This window comes from Falco punctatus (genome assembly GCF_963210335.1).
Source record: "Falco punctatus genome assembly, chromosome: 11".
Classification (NCBI taxonomy): domain Eukaryota; kingdom Metazoa; phylum Chordata; class Aves; order Falconiformes; family Falconidae; genus Falco; species Falco punctatus.
In genome coordinates, this window is record NC_137591.1 from 24,313,638 (window position 1) to 24,333,372 (window position 19,735).

The 19,735-nt window shown below is 36.0% G+C and overlaps 1 protein-coding gene across 1 annotated transcript in view; it reads left to right on the forward strand.

Moving 5' to 3' along the window:
* The window catches only part of STXBP3 (syntaxin binding protein 3), a 27,690-nt gene extending 8,356 nt beyond the window's left edge, over positions 1-19,334 (forward strand). Inside the window, exons 3-19 of the mRNA XM_080407186.1 lie at positions 435-516; positions 2,730-2,806; positions 3,439-3,517; positions 4,488-4,588; positions 6,595-6,749; positions 7,619-7,709; positions 8,688-8,812; positions 10,171-10,275; positions 10,836-10,893; positions 11,108-11,173; positions 11,682-11,762; positions 12,414-12,552; positions 13,116-13,222; positions 13,706-13,804; positions 14,683-14,768; positions 16,362-16,510; positions 18,637-19,334. Of these exons, the coding sequence (XP_080263312.1) occupies positions 435-516; positions 2,730-2,806; positions 3,439-3,517; positions 4,488-4,588; positions 6,595-6,749; positions 7,619-7,709; positions 8,688-8,812; positions 10,171-10,275; positions 10,836-10,893; positions 11,108-11,173; positions 11,682-11,762; positions 12,414-12,552; positions 13,116-13,222; positions 13,706-13,804; positions 14,683-14,768; positions 16,362-16,510; positions 18,637-18,728 (1,692 nt within the window). The 3' untranslated portion in view covers positions 18,729-19,334. The remainder of the gene's footprint in view (positions 1-434; positions 517-2,729; positions 2,807-3,438; positions 3,518-4,487; positions 4,589-6,594; positions 6,750-7,618; positions 7,710-8,687; positions 8,813-10,170; positions 10,276-10,835; positions 10,894-11,107; positions 11,174-11,681; positions 11,763-12,413; positions 12,553-13,115; positions 13,223-13,705; positions 13,805-14,682; positions 14,769-16,361; positions 16,511-18,636) is intronic.
* The last annotated feature ends 401 nt before the right edge of the window (positions 19,335-19,735 follow it).

Here is a 19,735-nt window from a genome sequence, read left to right on the forward strand (position 1 = left end):
ATTATTCAAAAATTTTACTGCTGTGCAATACATGTGGAGCAGGATTCAGCAGTGCGATACCTGTTAGAGCTGCTTAAGCTGTAAAACGTTTTTAGGATAAGTACAGATATATTTAAGCAGGCCATGGGGTAGATTGACACGAATCTTTTGAATTCCTGCTAAAGTGAAAGTTTTAAAATACTTTCCAGTAGTAGTGGGGACAAGCTATTTATTTAAGATGGAGCACATCTTTTGAAATCCTGTATGTAGGGAGCTATCTTTTGATGCTGAGATTAGTTTCCCACTGCAATGCTGCTATATGCAGGTGATGAAAAGACAGAGTAATAAAATAACTTCAGCTTCAAATTTCCATGGCAAGCTGTTAAGGAAATAAAATGGATTTATTATAGCTGATTGATTAATCTAAATACTTGTGTGGTTTTTGATATATTTAGATAATTCTTCTAGATGATTACACTACTAAATTATTGTCACAGTGCTGCAAAATGACTGATCTACTGGCAGAAGGTATCACAGGTAAGCACAATTCTTTTAATATACAGATGGCAATATCATAGTGAGAAAAAGGGAAAGAATAAAATTGATGGTACCCTTGCAAGAAATTGTCTTAATTTGGTTGATGAAGGCAAGTAGCTATGGGATGTTAGACTAGCAGGCTTTTTGGCTTGTACAGTAATTGCCCAACCGTGATTTATTTCTTACCTTTTTAATGAAAAATCGAATGTTTCTCTGCCTAGAACCTAAAATGCTCTTTAAAATCTTTTGCTAAAGATGGTTTTAAGTGGTTTTTTTTGTGTGTGTATCGTATTGGTTTTGTGTGCTTTTTTTTAGTTTTGGTTTGTTTAGATTTTTTCTTTTGTTCTAGGTGGTGTTTGCTGTGTGTTTTTTATTGTGGTGGTGTTGTTGTTACCTCCCCACCCCCGTGGTGTGTGTGTGTTTGCTAATATTCAGGATGGGGTAAATGAGAGAGTTATCTGTCACAGGGTGATTTTTTTAATGATATTATCTGTCAGTTGAAGTTAAGGAAAAACAAGAGCTCAGTAAAAAATTAAGGGAATGTTAGTAAAACATACACAAATAGGCAAATTGTTCTCTGCATTTTTTCCTAATGTGCTCTGTAAATCAGTAATATCTGCTGCTTTGTATTCCTCGATGCTCATGAACAGTAGAGTTAGGATGCAAATGTAGAGAAACTTAAGTACTGAAGCCAAAGTGTGAACAGGAGACTAATAGACAAACTGAGAGGTGCTTGCAAGCAAGTGGATGTGACGAAGGCAAGAATTTAAATTTGTTGTGCAGATATATTTAGACACCTTTCAAAACAAGAGAACTTTCTGTAATTTAAGAAAAACCAACCAAACCCCCAGACTTGAAAGTTGTATCACGATTGCTTTAACTACAATAAGCCCCTAAGCAATGTTAATAGTAATTAGATTGTCTAGAACGTTTCTCCTGTGCCTTGGTGTTGGCCATTGTTAAAAGTGAATAATAGATGGATTGTGATAAATCTGTTATGCAGTATGCCTATTCAGTTAAGACTTTGTTTTGCTATGTATATTTCAAAAAATATTTTCTTTCTAATAAATGTCATGGGCTTTTCTTCCCTACGACTTAAATCAAGCATGTTTTTCCTATCATAAAACAGTTTTCAAAGTTCCTTTTTACAATTGACCCTCATGTAGTGTGTGTTAGTGTATCATCCTGCTGAACATTTTTTTGTGCCTGTTTTTGAAAGTGAAATGAATATGAAGAAGGTTAGTGATCTAGGTTTTAATTGGCTTTAGGTTTAGATTTTAGAAACACTTTTGCAAGAGAGCATTATTTAGACTTATTTTTTGAGGAGTAGCAAGACTCTTATTCCAGCTGTTCAGTATAACATGATTCTTCTGGAAGAATAATAGCAAAGCTGTATACATTCAACTTTTTGGAGTGTATTTTTAGTAGTGAAAAGTACTGCTTATCCTTTGTGAGAAACTTTCAGTGAGCATGTATCCTGTTCATCAATAAGAAACCTTTTAGTTAGTACACTACTGAAAAGAACCTGTCTTTCCACATCCAGATATCTGACATTACTCATCTTCCTTGTTCCTCCCCCTCAAAATTAGTGAGCAACACGAACCTCCCCACGTTCTCAAGCTAGTGTGCTGCAATGCTACATAGTTAAGACTTTATTAAACAGAGGAAACCAAGAGTTGAGTGAAGCTGATTTGCTGAAAATGTCTAATTTGTGCCTGCAATTATATTGAAACAGAGTAAGTGTACAGGAAACAGGCAAACAAAGGACAGAAGAGGCTTTAGTCCAAAATGATGCCCTGCATAGTTTCATTCTCTCTCTCGCCTTCAGTGTACTGGAAAAAGAGCCATCTTGCCAAGGCAGTTCTCTGGCAAGATAGTTCATACTGGGCCCCATAGTTTGAGCATGTTTGTATTTCAGTACCTTTCTGTGTGAGGGCAGAACTCTGCTTGTGTGGGATAGTTGGAAATACTTAGCTTACAAATTCAGTTGACATTAGACTGAGGGTTGAAGAAGTCTTGTGGTGACTTGCTGTATTTAAAATAATAAATAAAATGTCAAGGCTCTCTTAGCAAAAGACGGGTGTTTGCCATTAATCTTGTGGACAACTTGATGAGTGTTACTTTATCATCTCTGTACTACAATATGTTTGGTGCTTTCCTTACACATGCATAAAGCTCTTAATTATAAAAATGTAATATGTCCTTATTTATAGTGGTGGAGAACGTATATAAAACCCGTGAGCCTGTTCCACACATGAAAGCAATATATTTAATAACTCCCACCAAAAAGGTTAGTAATTTAAAGAGAATGAGCAAGATCTTTCAGACTGAAAAAGCAATCTTATTTTACATTATTTACTATGTATAACTATGCAATACTTTTCATTTTGCGTGATACTTGTGTGCTGCTTAATTTTCTGTAATGAAAAGACAATGCAGTGTTGCCATAGAGTATGTTGCAAACATGTACCTTGTGCTCAATGCCTCCATTGTTTCATTGCATAGATCTTACTAACCTCACTGAAAGAGATGTTGTATCAAATAATGATGCAATACATTAAGCAACAGAATTCTAAGTAATGATTCTAATAAAGGATTACTGTTGTTTCCTAAAAATTCTTGGGAGAATAAATCTCAGCACTGTTACAGGTGGAAAATGATGCAGCTGTCTTGCTTTGTGTACTTCCTAAAGTGATCTTGGTGCATGACTGACCTTCTGTAACTATTTATTATTCTTGGTCTGGAATTAAAAATCTCTATCTAAGTGTTTTCTTTTCTTGTATGTTGATTTGCAGTATTCCTAAACAGGACTTGGTAATTAACAGGGCAGGAGGAGAGGAGGGAAAAGATTTGTTTGGTGTGTGAGGAAAGGCAAAACGCTGTAATTATTATTTTTTTTATTATTTTTCCTACCCCTGCAAGTCTGTGGATGGACTTATTGATGACTTCATCACCAAATCATCCAGCAGATACAAAGCGGCATATGTGTATTTCACTGACTGTAAGTAAGCTTTTGTGTTGTAGTTTGGTAACTTTATATAGGTAAATAAGTAAGCTTCTTGAATTTCTTTGCTATAATTTAGTACATGAAAGTTTTGGGTCCTGTTTCTTGAGGGAAGATTTGAGACTCAAGTCATTAACCGTATTTGGCTTGCCAAGCTGTGGCCATCATGCTGTGTGGCAATAGTCACTTCTTTCCCAGTTATTAAACAATGTTGATTGTTCCCGACCTTAGCTTTCAATTTAGGTAATCTAGTTTTATTTTTGAAGTATTCCAGTCTTCCCATATGTTGGAGAATGTGGAGGAAGACAATCTGAGTAAAACTATGTATCTCATATGAACAAAATAGTACTCAAAACTATAAATGCATGAGAGTTTGCTGCAAGAACAATATTTTGTAATTGGTTATTTTACGTAGCTCCTGGAGACTTGTGAGCCAGCTTTTTCCCCTTGCCTGAAAGAAGGTGCCTACTAAGCACTTGCATGTGTGATATAAATTGCAAAGCAGAGACAGTGCAAATGGGGTTAATGTGACTGCATGTTCCTCTGCAGTCAGTCAGCGTGACTAAAATGGCGTGTAAAGAAGGAAGATGTTATTTTTCCCTTTAACCTTTTTGTGGCTTGGGAAATGTTTTCTCTCTCAAATATGAGAATTAATAGCAGAAACTTTTGCTTGGATAAAATCAATATCCTTCACTGCTGCAGACTGCTAATTAGTGTTCTACAACTTCACTTGCCAAAAACTAGTAAAAAATGACCAGTAATGCTTCTTCAAAAAGGTCTCAAATGCAAAATAATGATTATACATTCCCTTTCACTCTAGGGAGATTTGGCAGCTTTTTGCATGTGACTTGTTAATTGGCTTTTAGTTTAGAGTTATCTGCTCTGAGTACTCTAAGCTTATAATTGAGTTAACAGCTGGAATGTGTATAAATGATTTATACTTGGAATCCTTTCTTTTTCGCCCTAGTTTGCCCTGACCACCTCTTCAATAAAATTAAGTCTTCCTGTGCAAAGTCAATCAGGAGATGCAAGGAGATTAACATATCCTTCTTCCCGTGTGAGTCTCAGGTAGGTTTCATACTTTATTTCAACAGCAGAAAACAGTCTGGAGGACTCTTTTCAAGTGTTGTCGAACTTCTAGAAAACATTGTAGATTGTTTGTGTGTTGTTTTTTTTTTTTTAACTGACAAACTATATGTGAGACCTATTGCTGTTTTGGCATATTTCCAGTGCATGCCTATAATTTCCAGATGAAAATAAATGCTCTTGTACTCGAAATGTTTGCTGCTTACACTTAACCTCTTTGAAATACTTGGAGTCAGTTGCAGTAGAGACAGGAGAGGCAGAATCTGTTTCTTAAGAGAGAATTTTTCTGGCTTGTCTTTAGCAAGCAGTAAAGTTTGTTACTGCTTATACTGAGGTGTTATTTTGGTAGACTAGGTAGGTTGGTGCATAGGAATGAGTAGAACTAACTACTTGGAAAAAGAGAATGAATGGATGAAGGGGAGGGGAACAAAACCAAAGCCTCACTGAAAAAGAAACAAACTAAGAACTTGGCAAACTTTTTATTGAGGAAAATGTGGAAATCCATGTTTTCTCAATTAAATATTTGAGACCACCAGTGAAAAACAATGAGTGGTTTCCACTGTGTTGTTTCACATGGGTATTGTGTTGAGAAATGATTTGTTGCTCATGCACTTCAGCAGGCACAGAAGGCTGAAATGCACTCTGATACTCACCGGTACAGTGAAGCCCCCAAACCCTGCCTGCGATGGGGAAGTTATTGGAGTAACTGTTAATGTCTCTTTCAAGTCTTGTGTTCTTCAAACCTTCTGAACATAGCAAGGGTCAGAACTCTTATGTATGCCAAGTGGTGGGTGAATATAGGAGAGGTTGCTGCTATTTGTGTCTCTTTGTGATGCAGTTTCCTAGTTTGAAGACACACTCCTTTTTATGATGATTTTTTCTTATTTGGATTGAGAAGCCATCAGAGAATAACTAGTGCCCTGGTTGATTGGTTTGTTTTCCAGTGGTGGTGATCTTCCCAAGCTTTGTTTCAAACTGGTTTTGGGATTCTGCTAAAGTTGATTGTAAGAAAAAGTTTTGTAGCTTCCCCTACCAAATAAGGCATGAAAAGATTTTGTTGTCCTGGTTTGCTGGAGGACTTGCCGTGAAACTAGAAGTTGGAGCTACTTTTCTAAAGTTAAAAATAAGCAGCACTCAGTCTCTTCTTGTTTTTAGTTCAGTGTTCTCAGTATTTTGGGTTGTAAGAACATTTTGAATCCTTAGCAAAAGAACAGAATGTCAACTGGTTTTCCTGACTTAAAATCCCTGGGCCTGCTTTCTGGGGTGGTAAGAGTAAATAATCAGGCCGAGGTCTGGGCAAAGTCCAAGTGATTATCTGCTGAAATGAAACAAACACCTTTATCTGGATGAATGTTCTTCTTTGACTGTATAGTTACAGAGTCCATCTGAAGCTGGAGAAAATCCATTTACTGACAATGTGATTTGTTTCCATTCCATTGAGTGAACTGTTGAAAAAGTTTTTATTCTGCTTAGTACTTAATCTTTTATTAAGGTTTAATGTAACTTAGGAATTGAAGTTCTTGGAGATAAAGTCTTCATATAATAAACAGATACAATATGTAAAGTTCTATTTTAAAGAAATTTAGCTTGATACCTTCTACAATCATTCTGGTAATTTAGCTTGCTACCTTCTGCGATCATTCTGATATTGCATTGTATGGCTCTCTATGAGGCACTGGATGGTATTTAGTTCTGCCTGTCTTGGGTCTCTCCATCTGTATAGACCCTAAGCAATTTGAAAAATATAGTCCCTTACATAGGGGCAGAGAGTAATAGAGGAAAAAAGTATGAGAACAAGAAGCAAATGAGCTCAACAGGACAGAGAAAGAGTACTGAGGTATGGGTGTGGTTTTGTTCATTTTTTTTAAGTTGATTGTGTATGGCTTTTTGTTACAGCACATAGTTTTAAAGTATTAGCCCATCTTTTACCAGATATTTTCAAAATAGACAACTTAAGCCTTTTTTTTTCTTGGTTGTGCTTTACATAGGTATTTACTCTCAATGTCCCAGATGCATTCTACCGCTGTTACAGTCCAGCTCTAGAAAAGACAAAGGATAAAGATGCTGTAATGCAAGTAATGGCTGAACAAATTGTTACCTTATGTGCCACACTAGATGAGAATCCAGGTGTGCGATATAAAAGGTGAGGCAAAAATAGCTTTGTACAGTGTAGTTGCTTTCACTTTTAGGACTTCCCACATTGTTTGGTTATAGCTTGAGGTTGCAGCATAGTTTCTTTTATTGTGGGTGCATTGTTTTTAATCCACAGCTTCGAAGTATGGAGCGATAGGAATTTGTGAAGTGTAGACAGAGCAGTGAATTACTTCTGTGTGTATTCATATAAGGGTACTTCATATACCCTGTTCTGTTAATGAGCTGCCCGTTTCATGTTTGGTCAGTAGAATGACACTCTAATGTGTTGCGTTCTAATATACCGCATGCATAATACTGTAACAGAACTGCTGCTGTTGGTAATTTTGCAGCTCTGCTTGGCATCAAGGTATTCATAAATTGCTGAGGCAGATGGAATCAGGATTTCTTTGTAGTAGAGATATTGAGAAGAATACCTCTTTTGAGCTTTGGATCAAAGAGTAGCATCTTTGAAGTCAAAATAGGCATCTGAGATTATGCTCAAGAATTGCATTCTGTGGTGTAGCATGAAGTGGTGCCTTATTCTCTGCAAAGGTAATGAAGAAATAATTGCTTGACTGTTTTTTTTCTTTTTTTCTTTCTTGTTTCCCACCTCTGAGTGAGAATTTTAGGTGCTGGGCCATATGCCAGCTAATGTCAGTCTTTTGGCTGAACCTGTTTCTGCTGTGTGAAATACCTGAAGCATTCAAAGAGTGGAATCGTAATGTAAGAGTGAAAATATATTGGAAATACATAGAATGGAGTTCAGAAACTGCTCGTGAAATCAGAGGATCAATCTAGGGAGTTCTTTCTGTTTTAAAGGTAGCATTTTTAGTGTTTTGATGAAGAAATTTTTATTTTTGCATGCTTCCTTTTTCCCAGAGGACCATCTGATAAAGCCAGCAAACTTGCACAGCTTGTTGAAGAAAATCTTGAGAACTACTACAAAACTGATGAGAAAAGCCAAATAAAGGTAAAAGTGAACAAAAATGTTTGCGTCATTTTTTGTAAGTCTGAGGGAAAAAAAATACCTTTGGAATATGTTTTGACAACAGGTTCTACAAAACCAGATTTTATTTATTAATGAAGGCAACTGGTTGCTATTTGGTTGTATTTGTGTATGAAAGCAACTTGAAGGTAGTAACTGATACTGTAAATCTGTATGTAAGTAAATATAACTTGTGTGATCAAACTAATGGTCGTTGAAAAATTGGACCTGTGATAACTTAGGGGGTGATGCAAACCTGAAGTGGCTAGCTTGTTTTAACATCACCTTCTATAGGGCTATGTGTAGAAGGGACTTTACTGCAGAATTGAAGTGTCTCCCATTAGAGGGATTTATTGTCCACAAAGATACAGCTTTTCACATAATTTTGATCTGGCACTACAGATCGGGGCAGATGAGGGTAGGGTAGCTGCCTAAATGCAGGAGTATGGGGTAAACCATACAGCCTGTATGGAGTAAACCACACTGACATTTCACTGTGCTACGGGAATAAATGTATCTGATGCTACTGCCACTTCACTAAATCCCAAAATGAAACTTTCAATTGAATGTGTAGAGATCGTTTGTTTGGGGTTTTTTTTCTGTATTGCAGCACAGTATAGACAATCTCTGAAATACCAAAAATAAACCTATTTGTGAAAAGTCAGTGGGAGGCCTTTTGTTGTGGTGGTTTCTTTCTCTTTAGATTTTTTGCTCATTAGGTGAGGTTACTGAATGCATTGCAGTGGGCTAAGAGCACTGCCTTAAAACTAGATTTAAGCCCACTTTGTTGTGGTTATCATCTAAACGTTTGTTTCTATTTATGTTGATAAACACTTGGACCATACGTTTTAGTTTTTTCCAGTTATTTTTTAAATGTCTGTAGTACTGTAACTTGAATAGACTTAACGTGCATTAACTTTGTACTGCGTATTTTGACTTTACATTTATTTGATGGCTTTCTAGGCTAAAACCCACTCGCAACTAATAATAATTGATCGTGGCTTTGACCCAGTATCAACTGTACTTCATGAACTCACCTTCCAGGCAATGGCATATGATCTGCTACCAATTGAAAATGATACTTACAAGCAAGTACTTTTTTTTTTTTTTAATCTAAAAGCTTTATTCTTGATTATAAAAATCTAAGGAATTGTTTAGCTGAATTGCACCATTGCAATATTACCTGTTTATGTTACATAAGCTGCTTCACTTATTATTAGTCTTTTCTCCTGGATTTGTAACTGCTTCTTTTTAACCTTAGATGGGATTAGGTATGATCTAACTGGCATTTTTCTAAGTTTTCAGTCTAACAAATTGCATTTCTGTAAAAACAAGACTAGACTTGAAGCAAAACCTTGGTAGTGCACATTCAGATTCTCTACTTCTTTCATATTCTCAACCTTCTTGGCCTGACAAGGCAAACAAGACCAGTAATTGAATCCTGAGAAAAAGCCTAGCTATTTCTCAGCAATGCTTACTTTTATAGTTCCAGTCACTTAATTTGTGTAGTTGGTGAGATGCACATTTAGGTAAGCCCTGTTCAATTCATAAGCGTTATTTTATCACTGCTTGGAATAGTATGACCTCTTTTTACATAATGTACATGCTTTGCTGTTGGATGGTTCTGACACTAAAGATTTTGGGAAGACTTTGTTTTCTGATGATCTCGTTTGCTGTAGTTGGTCTGATTGCCTCATTGTTTTAGTTAAGCAAACAGGAATGCATATCTTCTGTCAGAAACACTGAATGAATATATTCATAGAAAATGTAGAATTATATGAATCTGAAATTTTCTGGGTATGAAAATGCAGCAAAGTATGTTTTCGAGGTAGTCACGATCTGACTTGCACAATTAATCTTGTAACTTTTTTAATTTTCTGCTTTCTGGACATATACACTGTGAGTTTCTGTAGATGTGAAAAAGTTATGTAGTATGACTGCTGTCTTGCTGTATGGGTTTATTTCTATTTGTAGAAAAGTAATAGCTGAATGCTGTAATGCATGCTTCTTGTGTATGTGAAGTAATTTGTCCTACATAGTCTGTTTTGTTGGTGAATGGGACTTTATTTGCACTTGGCAATCTCAATGTGTATTGCTTTGCACACAGTTGGCATTTGAAGCTGAAGAGAAATTGACGTGCACGTAAATGTATGATTGAAACTCTAGTTAGTGTTGGTTCAAAAGAATGTCCAGAATTCTTGCCTGCAAGAATCGTTCCAAAATTAATCTTTCTTCTTTGTTCAAAGATGTAATCTGTAAAATCCTTATGTAAATTTTACTGTGTTGGGCAGTAGCTTGGCTTGTAAAGTAAAACCTGTGTATGTTACTGGTATTACTGTGTCTGTTGACTAAACCATAACAACTAATACTCCTTAAGTTATGAGAATGGGATGGCGGGGGGAGGCGGTGGCCCAAACAAACAACTGTCTGAATTTTCTCTTGGAAGATACAAAACAGAAGGACTTGCTGGGAAGGAACGGGAGGCAATTCTGGAGGAAGATGACGAGCTCTGGGTGAAGATTCGGCACAAGCATATTGCAGATGTGATAGAGTATGTGAATAAATAACAAAAACTAAGTTTATGCAAGTTTATAAAAGTTTCTTTGAGGGAATGCATTTGAGCTGTTAAGCAGGAGTACAGGCGGTAGTGAAGATGGCTTGCACTGTAGACTACATCCTGTTAAATAACTGATGCCAGGAAGAAAACATACTTTGAAAAATACAGTATGCACAGAGGTATGCAATTTTACTAATATTAATTACAGTTCTTAAGGAAAATGGAAATAAAATTATTTCCTGAGAAGTATCTTAAAATTGTTTAAATGTAAAGGGATTATTTTGCATAAAGTACTGGCAAGTTACTGCATCAAATGACATTATGCATGTATCATAAACGGAATGTTTAACTTTGTTTCCTTTATCAAAGAACACTTTTCTGTGAAGTAGATTTGTATATGCAGCTTTTACTTTCATTCAGAAGTTCTTGTTGAGCGGTCCTTTTAAAATTTTAAGTAAAGATCTTAAGATTTAAGAACTGTGGTACTGTTGCGTTTCATTGATTTCCTTTTTTTTTTTTTTTTTTTTTTTTCCTTTTCCTCTCCCCACCCTTAGGGAAATACCAAAACTTTTGAAAGAAGTTTCATCAAAAAGAAAAGCAACAGAAGGAAAAGTAAGTTGTTGAAATTGGTGTTGTTTTTCCTGGTAGTTTAATTATTTACAGCTCATCAGATCTATGTAGTTCATGGACTTGTAGAAATGGAGGCTTGCTCAGTGGTGACTTTTTTGGGAGGACAGGGAGTAAGCAAGGCTGCAACAGGAAGAGGAAAAAAAAGTATGTCAAATATTGGGCAAACATTTTTTTAACTTGTATCGTTTCTTCACAGTTATCGATATCTGCTCTGGCCCAGTTAATGAAAAAGATGCCGCACTATCGTAAAGAGATTAGCAGGGTAAGGGGTCTTTTGTAACAACAGCTTCACAATAAATCATTTTGTACACTGTAGTTCTGTGTTGTTGAGGTCTGGTTTCATTCTGTCATTTTCCTGTTAGGTGTGCTATATTGCTTTTGTCCAAATTAGTATGTTCACCTACTGCAGAATTTGGAGAAGAACTTGTTTGCAGGTGTTTCATTTTAGTATGTAAAAAGCCTACTTCAATGATTTGTGTACTTTGAGGATTGAAGATAGCACAGTAGTGTAATGTTTTTTAAAAGGTATTATGGGGGTTAGTCTCTTAAGTGAAGGGTAAAGCACAGAAAATGCATGATGGTACCGAGGGATAGTTGAAGGATTGACTCTTGTAACCAGTAAATGATTGCTTGATGTGTGGTGTGTTCTTTTTTTTTTTTTTTTTTTTTTTTGTTCCCTGCCCCCCCCCCCCCCCAACCAAACCAACCAAAAAAACCCAACAAAGTTACAGCATACATACATGTATGGTTTTTGTTTTTTGGTCTTCTAGCAAGTTGTTCATCTTAACATAGCAGAAGATTGCATGAGCAAGTTCAAATCTAACATAGAAAGGCTCTGTAAGACTGAACAGGTATGTTTTTTTTAAAAAAATCAAAAACGAACCACAAATCAAAGAAGTGTGTGAATGTGACACTTGTTTGCAGGAGTAGATGTTGCGTTAATGGACAAAAGTAGTGTCTCTGCCTTTTGCTTTTTTTGCGATCACTTTTTGAGGTAGTAGTATTAAAGCTAAGGGAGTTATACAAGGCTCTTACTCTGCCAGTGAAAGATGCTTTTACTTTTGTTTTTTGGTCTTTGAATCTGGCTAATTTGTTTAAGGATCATCATTGTTTTTTGTTGAAAACACCCTAGAAGTTGTCTTACTATGTTCTGTAGAAGGAAGCCTTTTTAAAGTGTCTGGGAAAAGTACTTGTTAGGGTGAGGTATTACACTGTACTACTAATCTCATTAAAAACTATAACTTCTATTTATATTAATTGTAGTTATCAAATGGTTTTACGTGTTCGTGTTGCGTAGTGTTATCATAATTCTGTAACTGTTGAAATAATTATTTCAAAGATTTTTCATGCTCAGTTTAAATTGATGTAGCTTGTTTCATGAAACCTATGGTTTCATTAAAATGCATTTCAAAACACACAAACCAATGTTGTTTGTTTTTTAACAATTACTCACTAAAACCATGTTTTTTTTTTTTTTTTTTTTTTTTTTGTTTTAAATTTAGGACTTGGCTCTTGGAACTGATGCAGAAGGTCAAAAAGTGAAAGATCCAATGAGAGTCCTCCTTCCAGTTCTGCTCAACAAAAGTCATGAGAGCTATGACAAGATTAGAGCTATTCTCCTGTATATCTTTAGCACAAATGGTATGACAAGCTGCCCTATTTTTTTTTTCTTCTCTCAGTTCTATGGACTTCAACCCAAGTATTGGGATAGTCCAGTATTTTTCTTTAACTTAAGCATCTGTATTGGAGTTGATGGCCAAGTTTGGAAGAAATACTGTCTATCTTGTGTAGTTTTTCTTCTCTCAAATTAGTACCAAAGACACTATTGGTAAGGAGTTAAGAGATTCAGTACAAGTAGCATCATTCCTGTGCTTGGGTGTGTGCAACAGCTCAAATTTGCTCCTTTTCACTTCCTATTGAAGCTGTTAAAGGGTGGTCTCCATCTTCATTGCAACCTGAAAATGAAGTCGGTGGGGAGAAGAAGAAATTGGCAGAATGTGGGTCTAAGGAATCTGTAACATTGAATTTTGTCTCACAAATGGAGCATTTACACAATTTTTTTGTAAAATACTATGTTAAACTTAGACTGGCCAAACAAAAAAAAAAAATATCCTGGACTAAATTAACAGCCCAGAATGTGAGACAAAATTGGTCTTATTCACAGTCACATGGTAATTAAGCTGTACTTTTTCCTTGTATTGAAGGAACTACCCAGGAGAACTTGGACAAGCTGATCCAGAATGTACAGATAGAAAGTGATAGTGATATGATAAGAAATTGGAAATATCTTGATGTCCCTGTTATCTCTTCAGTAAGTATGTATTTATTTATTCTGTAATTTCCTACCACCCAAACACTTGTTACAGCTCTTTCAGCAACTCTTAGTGGTATTAACCAGGGGTGTGTCGTGGTTTGTTTGTGTGTTTTTTTTTTTTTTTTTTTTTTTTTGAGCAGGCAGCTACTAGGAATTCTTGTTTTTATGATATGTCTAAGTGGTAAATCTGTTAAACAATTAACATGAATCATTTTCAAAGAAAGATACCTATAACATTCCTTCCAAAATAATCAGATGGTGACTTGAGCTAGTTGGTTTTGGAAAGTGCCAACTTAGTTGCTTGTCTCTGAAGTTAGTATTTCTAGTGTATCCTGAATTCTAGAGGTATTAATTGTTCTTTGTGGTTATTTCTTTTAAAAGTCCTACTGATTCCCCCCTCCCCCCACTAATAACTGGGAGTAAGTTTAAAAAATACAAATACATTGTATAATAAAGCCATGTTCTGAAAATCTTTTTCAGTCTGCTGCTCAGCAGCATAAACACCCAAGAAGGGATCGTTCTTCAGAAGAAACTTTTCAACTTTCTAGGTGGACGCCTGTTATCAAAGACGTTATGGAGGTAAATTTTACCAACTAGTTAATTCATGGGTGCAGTGCAGAAATTTACTCAAGTGAGCAGTTCTAGCTAGTTTTTTGAAATTCCATAGCACCTTGAGTTACTTTTGTTAAATACATCTCTTGAGCAAAGTGATCACTTCTAGTCTGTCTCTAATATAGAATATCGGATTGTTGTTTGTTAGCAATGCTCCTTTTTGGAGGTTGTTTTGAAGGTGAAGCAAATAAAAGTGAAAGCAAAAAGTCCTTTTGAACAGCTTGTCCTGCGACTGACGGTGTTCAGTGTAATTTAAAGATCTGGATTTTTTTTTTTTTTCTCCAGTGCCTCTTTAAACTGCAATTCAGATCATAAAGTGTAGGTCAGGAGAGGCTGGAAAATGTTACTTGCCAGTTCAGTTGATTTGTTCTTAAATCTCTTGTGAAGCATCACTTGACGGCTGATGTCAGAATAGTGAGTTGACTGGACCTTTAGTGTTGATGCAGTGCTGTCATTCACAGGTTCTTGGTGACTTTCACATGTTCATTTGTGTCTGCAGAGAACTTCTTTTATATACTGCTATAGAGAAATTAAATATGAAGGTTACTAGAGATGAAAAGCTGCTAGTGAAATCTGAACAGTTAAATCAATATCATGCTTATAAAGAAAGCATATACGCTTCCAACTTTTTGTGATACCAAAAAGCCTTGTAGTAATTTTCAGCATTATGTATTCTAGCGTTTTGTTACGTAGGAGTGTTGTTCATGAGATGCTGCTTGCAGTTGGATATCCTAAGATGTTGCATGTGTGAGCATTAGATTCCAGTTAACTTCTTTACTGGGAGTTGAAACTTGGGGTTTAGGTCTGCGTGGCTCTCTAAAATAGATATTTGTTTTGCCCTTCAGGATGCTATAGAAAACAAACTAGATTCAAAAGACTGGCCTTATTGTTCCCAGTGTCCTCCTACCTGGAATGGTTCGGGAGCAGTAAGGTAAATGGTTTAATTTTCTGACATATAATTTAGCCCTTTTTCAGTGTTTTTGAAATGTACATTCTGAAGTGTGCTTACTAAGTGGTGAAATAATGTATATAAGGTGATGTTAATGAGTAAACTCTACATTTTTATTTCACCTAAAACATAGTGAACTTAGTTGTTACTTTAATAACTCTTCTTAGCTGTATACAGCTTGTTATTTGGAGTATCTTCCTTTTGCTTCAGAGTTAGAAATAACATTTCCATGTTCCCAGAATGAGAAGTTTAAACCATTGAGCTTTTTCATGTGAAGTAGTTTCAGGAATGGATTATCAGTATATGGTGACTTTGGCAAAAGAATGTGTTCATTTCTTCTGAAAATTATTTCTGCCGTGGTAGTGGTTGTGTTTTTCTTGAAGTTAATGATTTCAGCAAGTTAAATTCAGCTTCTGTAGCTGTCTCATTAAGGAATATGGGCCTGTCAGACATTTGACCCCTGTTGTCAGGTGATGATTTAGAGAAGGTGTAGGAAAGTCGGAGGTCTTGAAATCAATTCTCTGCTAATGAATGTGGAATGATGTGTTCCATGTACTTGCATATTTACTGAGTAGCACTGAAGTGATTTTTTGAATTTTTTTAGCTTGCGAACTTGTACTGTCCCTTTTTCCCCTTTTTAATCCCACTGGCTTTTGAACCTGATGACCAATATCTGTGTGTTTGACAGCTTTTTCACTTTTGGTAGTGTTATTTAAATGGTGAGACAGCTGAATTAGAGAGAAGACTGTTTCTGTCACAGGAATGCTCATTGCACTAATCGGGTAGTGGAATTTGTGGGGAGGGAAACATTATACATATCCTAAATGTGAAGGACCCACTTGAGTTGGATTTTCTACCTTTCTAAACAAAAGACAGAAGGTACAGATACATAGCCTTAGGAAAACAGTTTTGTTGCTTCCACTGCTAACCAAGCTGTTGACGTGTCCTTATGTTCCTGGATGATCAGTGCAAGGGAACACTAGAGCAAGTCCCTGTGTGTTGTAACTGGATCCTTGTCTTACAGAGTGGTGAAATGTGGGAGTCTTTTAGGCACCCCAGCAACGAGAGATCAGGACTGCAGATGACTTTAATCTGAATCTGCAATTATTAGATCTGTGTTAGAAAGTATGGTGGGGTTTTTTGTTCCTAGCTGTCTGAATCTTATGTGATAACAGCCAGATTTTTATTTTATTTTATTTAGACATTCCGGTCATATTTGGAGGCTGAAATACCTAAGACTCTATTTTTTTCAAATGAACCTCTCGTGAAAAATGCCATTGGAATTGCTAGCATGCAGAATTAAGCTGCTTTTTAGAAGTCCTTTGAGTGTTAGCTCTGTGGGCAGCAAGGTTTTCACTTTGTATTTGTTTTCCCCGTTGTGATAACTGAATAGTTTGAGTAATGTGCTAACTTGTTTTCATTAAAATTCTTCTAATTATCAATCTGAGTTCTTTTGCTGAAATTATAATCAAACCATGAAGTGCGTGACAGACATTGTTGCTGCTTGAGTGTATAATTTTTACCAAAATTAATTACTAAAGCTATAAAAATGTCATCTTATGAAATCTTTTACAGTGCCCGCCAGAAACCTAAAGCGAGTTATCAAGATGAGCGAAAGAGTAGTGCAAGGCTGATTATATTTGTGATTGGAGGAATTACATATTCTGAGATGCGCAGTGCTTATGAAGTTTCTCAAGTCTACAAGTCCTGTGAAGTTGTTATAGGTAAGCTTGTCTTGGGAAAAGGGCGGTATGTAGGGGTTTTACTATTGTGTGTTTCTTTTCTTACAGTCCCTATGTTCAGTAAACAAAACTATGCTCTTAGACTGAAAATATTTTAAGAAATACACTGACTATAGTATTAATCTAGAATGTTTGATATTTGGATGGTTTTTTTGCAACAAGATTTTAAGAACAATAAATACAATTATGCTCTATAGAGGAATCATTGCGAATTATATCAGACAAACATATTATTAAAGTAGCCTGATGTATAGCAAAAAGAATTTAAACAGATCTATATTTCCTTGTGTTACAGTTTACTCACAGACTTTTGCGTCTGCCTGTGCTTTACCTTCAGCTAGACTTATTACTGTCCATTGCTTTTGGAAGTGGTAGGAAAGCTGGCAGACAAGTGCAAAATCACTTGCTTTGGAAGGAGGGGAAGTATTAAAGAAAACCAAAACCCCAAACAAACCAACCCAAGTAAAAAAACTTTTTTCGGTGTTGCTCAGTTGACTTTGTAACATCTTCTAGTTCTCGTTGGGTTTCTTCAGAGAATTTACATAAACCATGCCATGATTTATAGCTTATGCCCTGAAAACTGAAGTAATCTCCCTAATCTCAAGGTTTGGCAGTAAATGCATGGATTACCAGCTGTGGTAGTAATCTCTCAGTTAATACTTCAGAGGCAGCAAATGCTTGTTTCATTGGCTGCTGTGCTTCAAATAATAATTTCCTGTAATGCTATTTAAATTTAGGCGCTAAAACATTTGCATGATAGAACAAAACAGAGCTCCTAGGTACAGAACTTTACCAGAGACCTGTATCCATCTGCAGTAGCAGCTCGTGTCTGAGTTGCACGGTCATCTAAAGCATTTGAAATCACTTGAGATGCCCTATGTCTGGCAATTAAAATTAGTGTTGAGTTTCAAAAAGGATTACATCTATCTACCGTAATTCTAATAAAAAAAATACTCTTCCCTAAAGCCATGACAGCCTTGATTCTGAGATAGTCTGTTACCTCATAATAGCTGGGTATTATGTCAACAGGGTATTATATGTAATAATTATATACAACACAATAGCATTGTAGCTGTGTGTGTGTGTATGGTTGATTTTTTTTTTTTTTTTTTCGGTTGGTTTCCTGTTTGCTGGTTTCATTGGTGGTGGCTCAGGTAGGTTTAATGTTGGTCCTAGTTTTGAGTTGCAATGGAAAGACTAGGACAACAGGTATGTAGTATAACAAGACTGTTTCTTCATCTGAGACTTGTTTACAAAGCCATGTGTAGCGTAGGTTGCTCTCTCACTGTAATACCTGGTACTAAACACAGCACCGTCTTCCCTTTTGTATAGAGATGATTCTTGTAATTTTGTTCATAATCCTGATTTCTGAGGGAAGGTGATAACCGCTAAATTTCCGTGCGACTTACTGCAAGGTGAAAATCTTCCTGTATTCCTGATTCAGAACTCAAGGAATATTAGCCCATTCAGATTGACGCAGCTAAAACTAAAGGTTCAAGACAGCCCTAATAAACAGTTAAGAATTCCCTTTAACTGTAGGGCGACCCTTCGTGGCAGAAGTTATAATCATTTTCTCTGAGAACAAGGGAGGTAGTTGTGCAGTCCTGAAGAATAATGAAGATTTTCTTTGCGGCTCCAGACTTGGAATTTGTTGCATTTTTTTCAAGGAAATGTTAGTCAGTAAAAGCCAATTTGCTGTAACTGATATTTCTGTGGAAAACTACTGTTCGTAATAATCTTTAATCCAGGTGGTTTCTTGATTCTAGGATAAAGCCTGTCATTAACTCACCCTTTCACAAAATGGGCAGATCTCTTGCAGGCTGGGACAACTGCATGCAGCAAATGTGGCTCAGGTTCAAGCCAATGTTTCAAACCCTGCAGAGCAGGGACTTGAAACTGGTATCCAAAGTAAGAGTCCTAATCTGGAGGTGTGGGTGTCTCAGTGTGTGGAAAAGGGTCACTGCCTGCCTAATGGTGACACTTACATGATGGCACTTTGTATGGTAACATGTGATGACACTTTGAACTGTTGTATTTTCAGTTTTCCAGATACTGTGAAAAACACTGGCCCGGAACTGATACTGTTAATACTTATGTTCTTTTGTCAGGTTCTACTCATATTTTGACACCTAAAAAACTACTGGATGAAGTGAAGAGCCTTAGTAAACCAAAGGATATGGCCTGCATTAAGGATGAATAGAAACGGTGATGTTTATGATGCATTAGGAAAAAACAAATAGTGCATACATATTCTTATGGGATTGACTTTACTAAATGCAGGACACTAGATGGTTCTTACTAATGGAATGTCACTTTATAATTTAAATATGCTGCTCTTTTGGGGGAGTAGAAGGCAGAGTTAAAAATCAACTTGTGTGTTTCTTAGGTTGTAGGTAGTATACACAGGGTTACACTGTAAGTGCTTTTTCAGAAGCACGTTCATTCCTAACAAATTATGCTAAAAGTTATCGTAATTATATATAAACTGGAATTGTCTTTGAGAACTGTGAAACCATTCTATAATAGAGTTTATTTCTAAAAATGACTGAATTAAAAAGGGTCTGGGTTTTTAGGTAGAGGCTTCAGAAGAAAATGTGTAAATATGAGTGTATGGTAAAAATATTTCACGCGTTACAGTTTAAGAAAGCTGCACTCATTTTCTGTATAATAACTCACTGAAAATTCTTTAAATATACATAATTGAAAAATCAAAAGGTTTTTTTTAGGTGGTGGTGGGTAAGGTAAAAAGCTAATCATAGAAGTACTGAGCAGTTCTAGTTTCAATAAATTACTTTGGAGAAATCCTGTCAACTGTGCACTGAAGTACACTTTATATTTAAGTATATACAGGGTTTATTATTAAAGCTTTTCACAAAACCTTAATTTTTTACAAACTTCCTTATGATTGTGTCTGCATAGTATGTCTGTGTTAGAAGTGGAGTTGCCTGTGATATAGAAGTTCCAAAACTTTAAGCGTAAAGCCTCTTGTTGAGGGACTGGGGACAGGGGAAAAAGGGAGGAAAAGAAGGGAAGCAGCTGAATCTCTCAGATGGCTTGGTAATTTGAAAAAGAAAAGCAAACCAGACACTGAAAGCTGATGTACTTATGAGAATTTACTGTTTTCTTCTGCTTTGTTACATACTAAGAAAGAAATACATAAATTTGTGTTGAAGGGGATCAAATAAATTCTAAATTTTATTCTGTAAT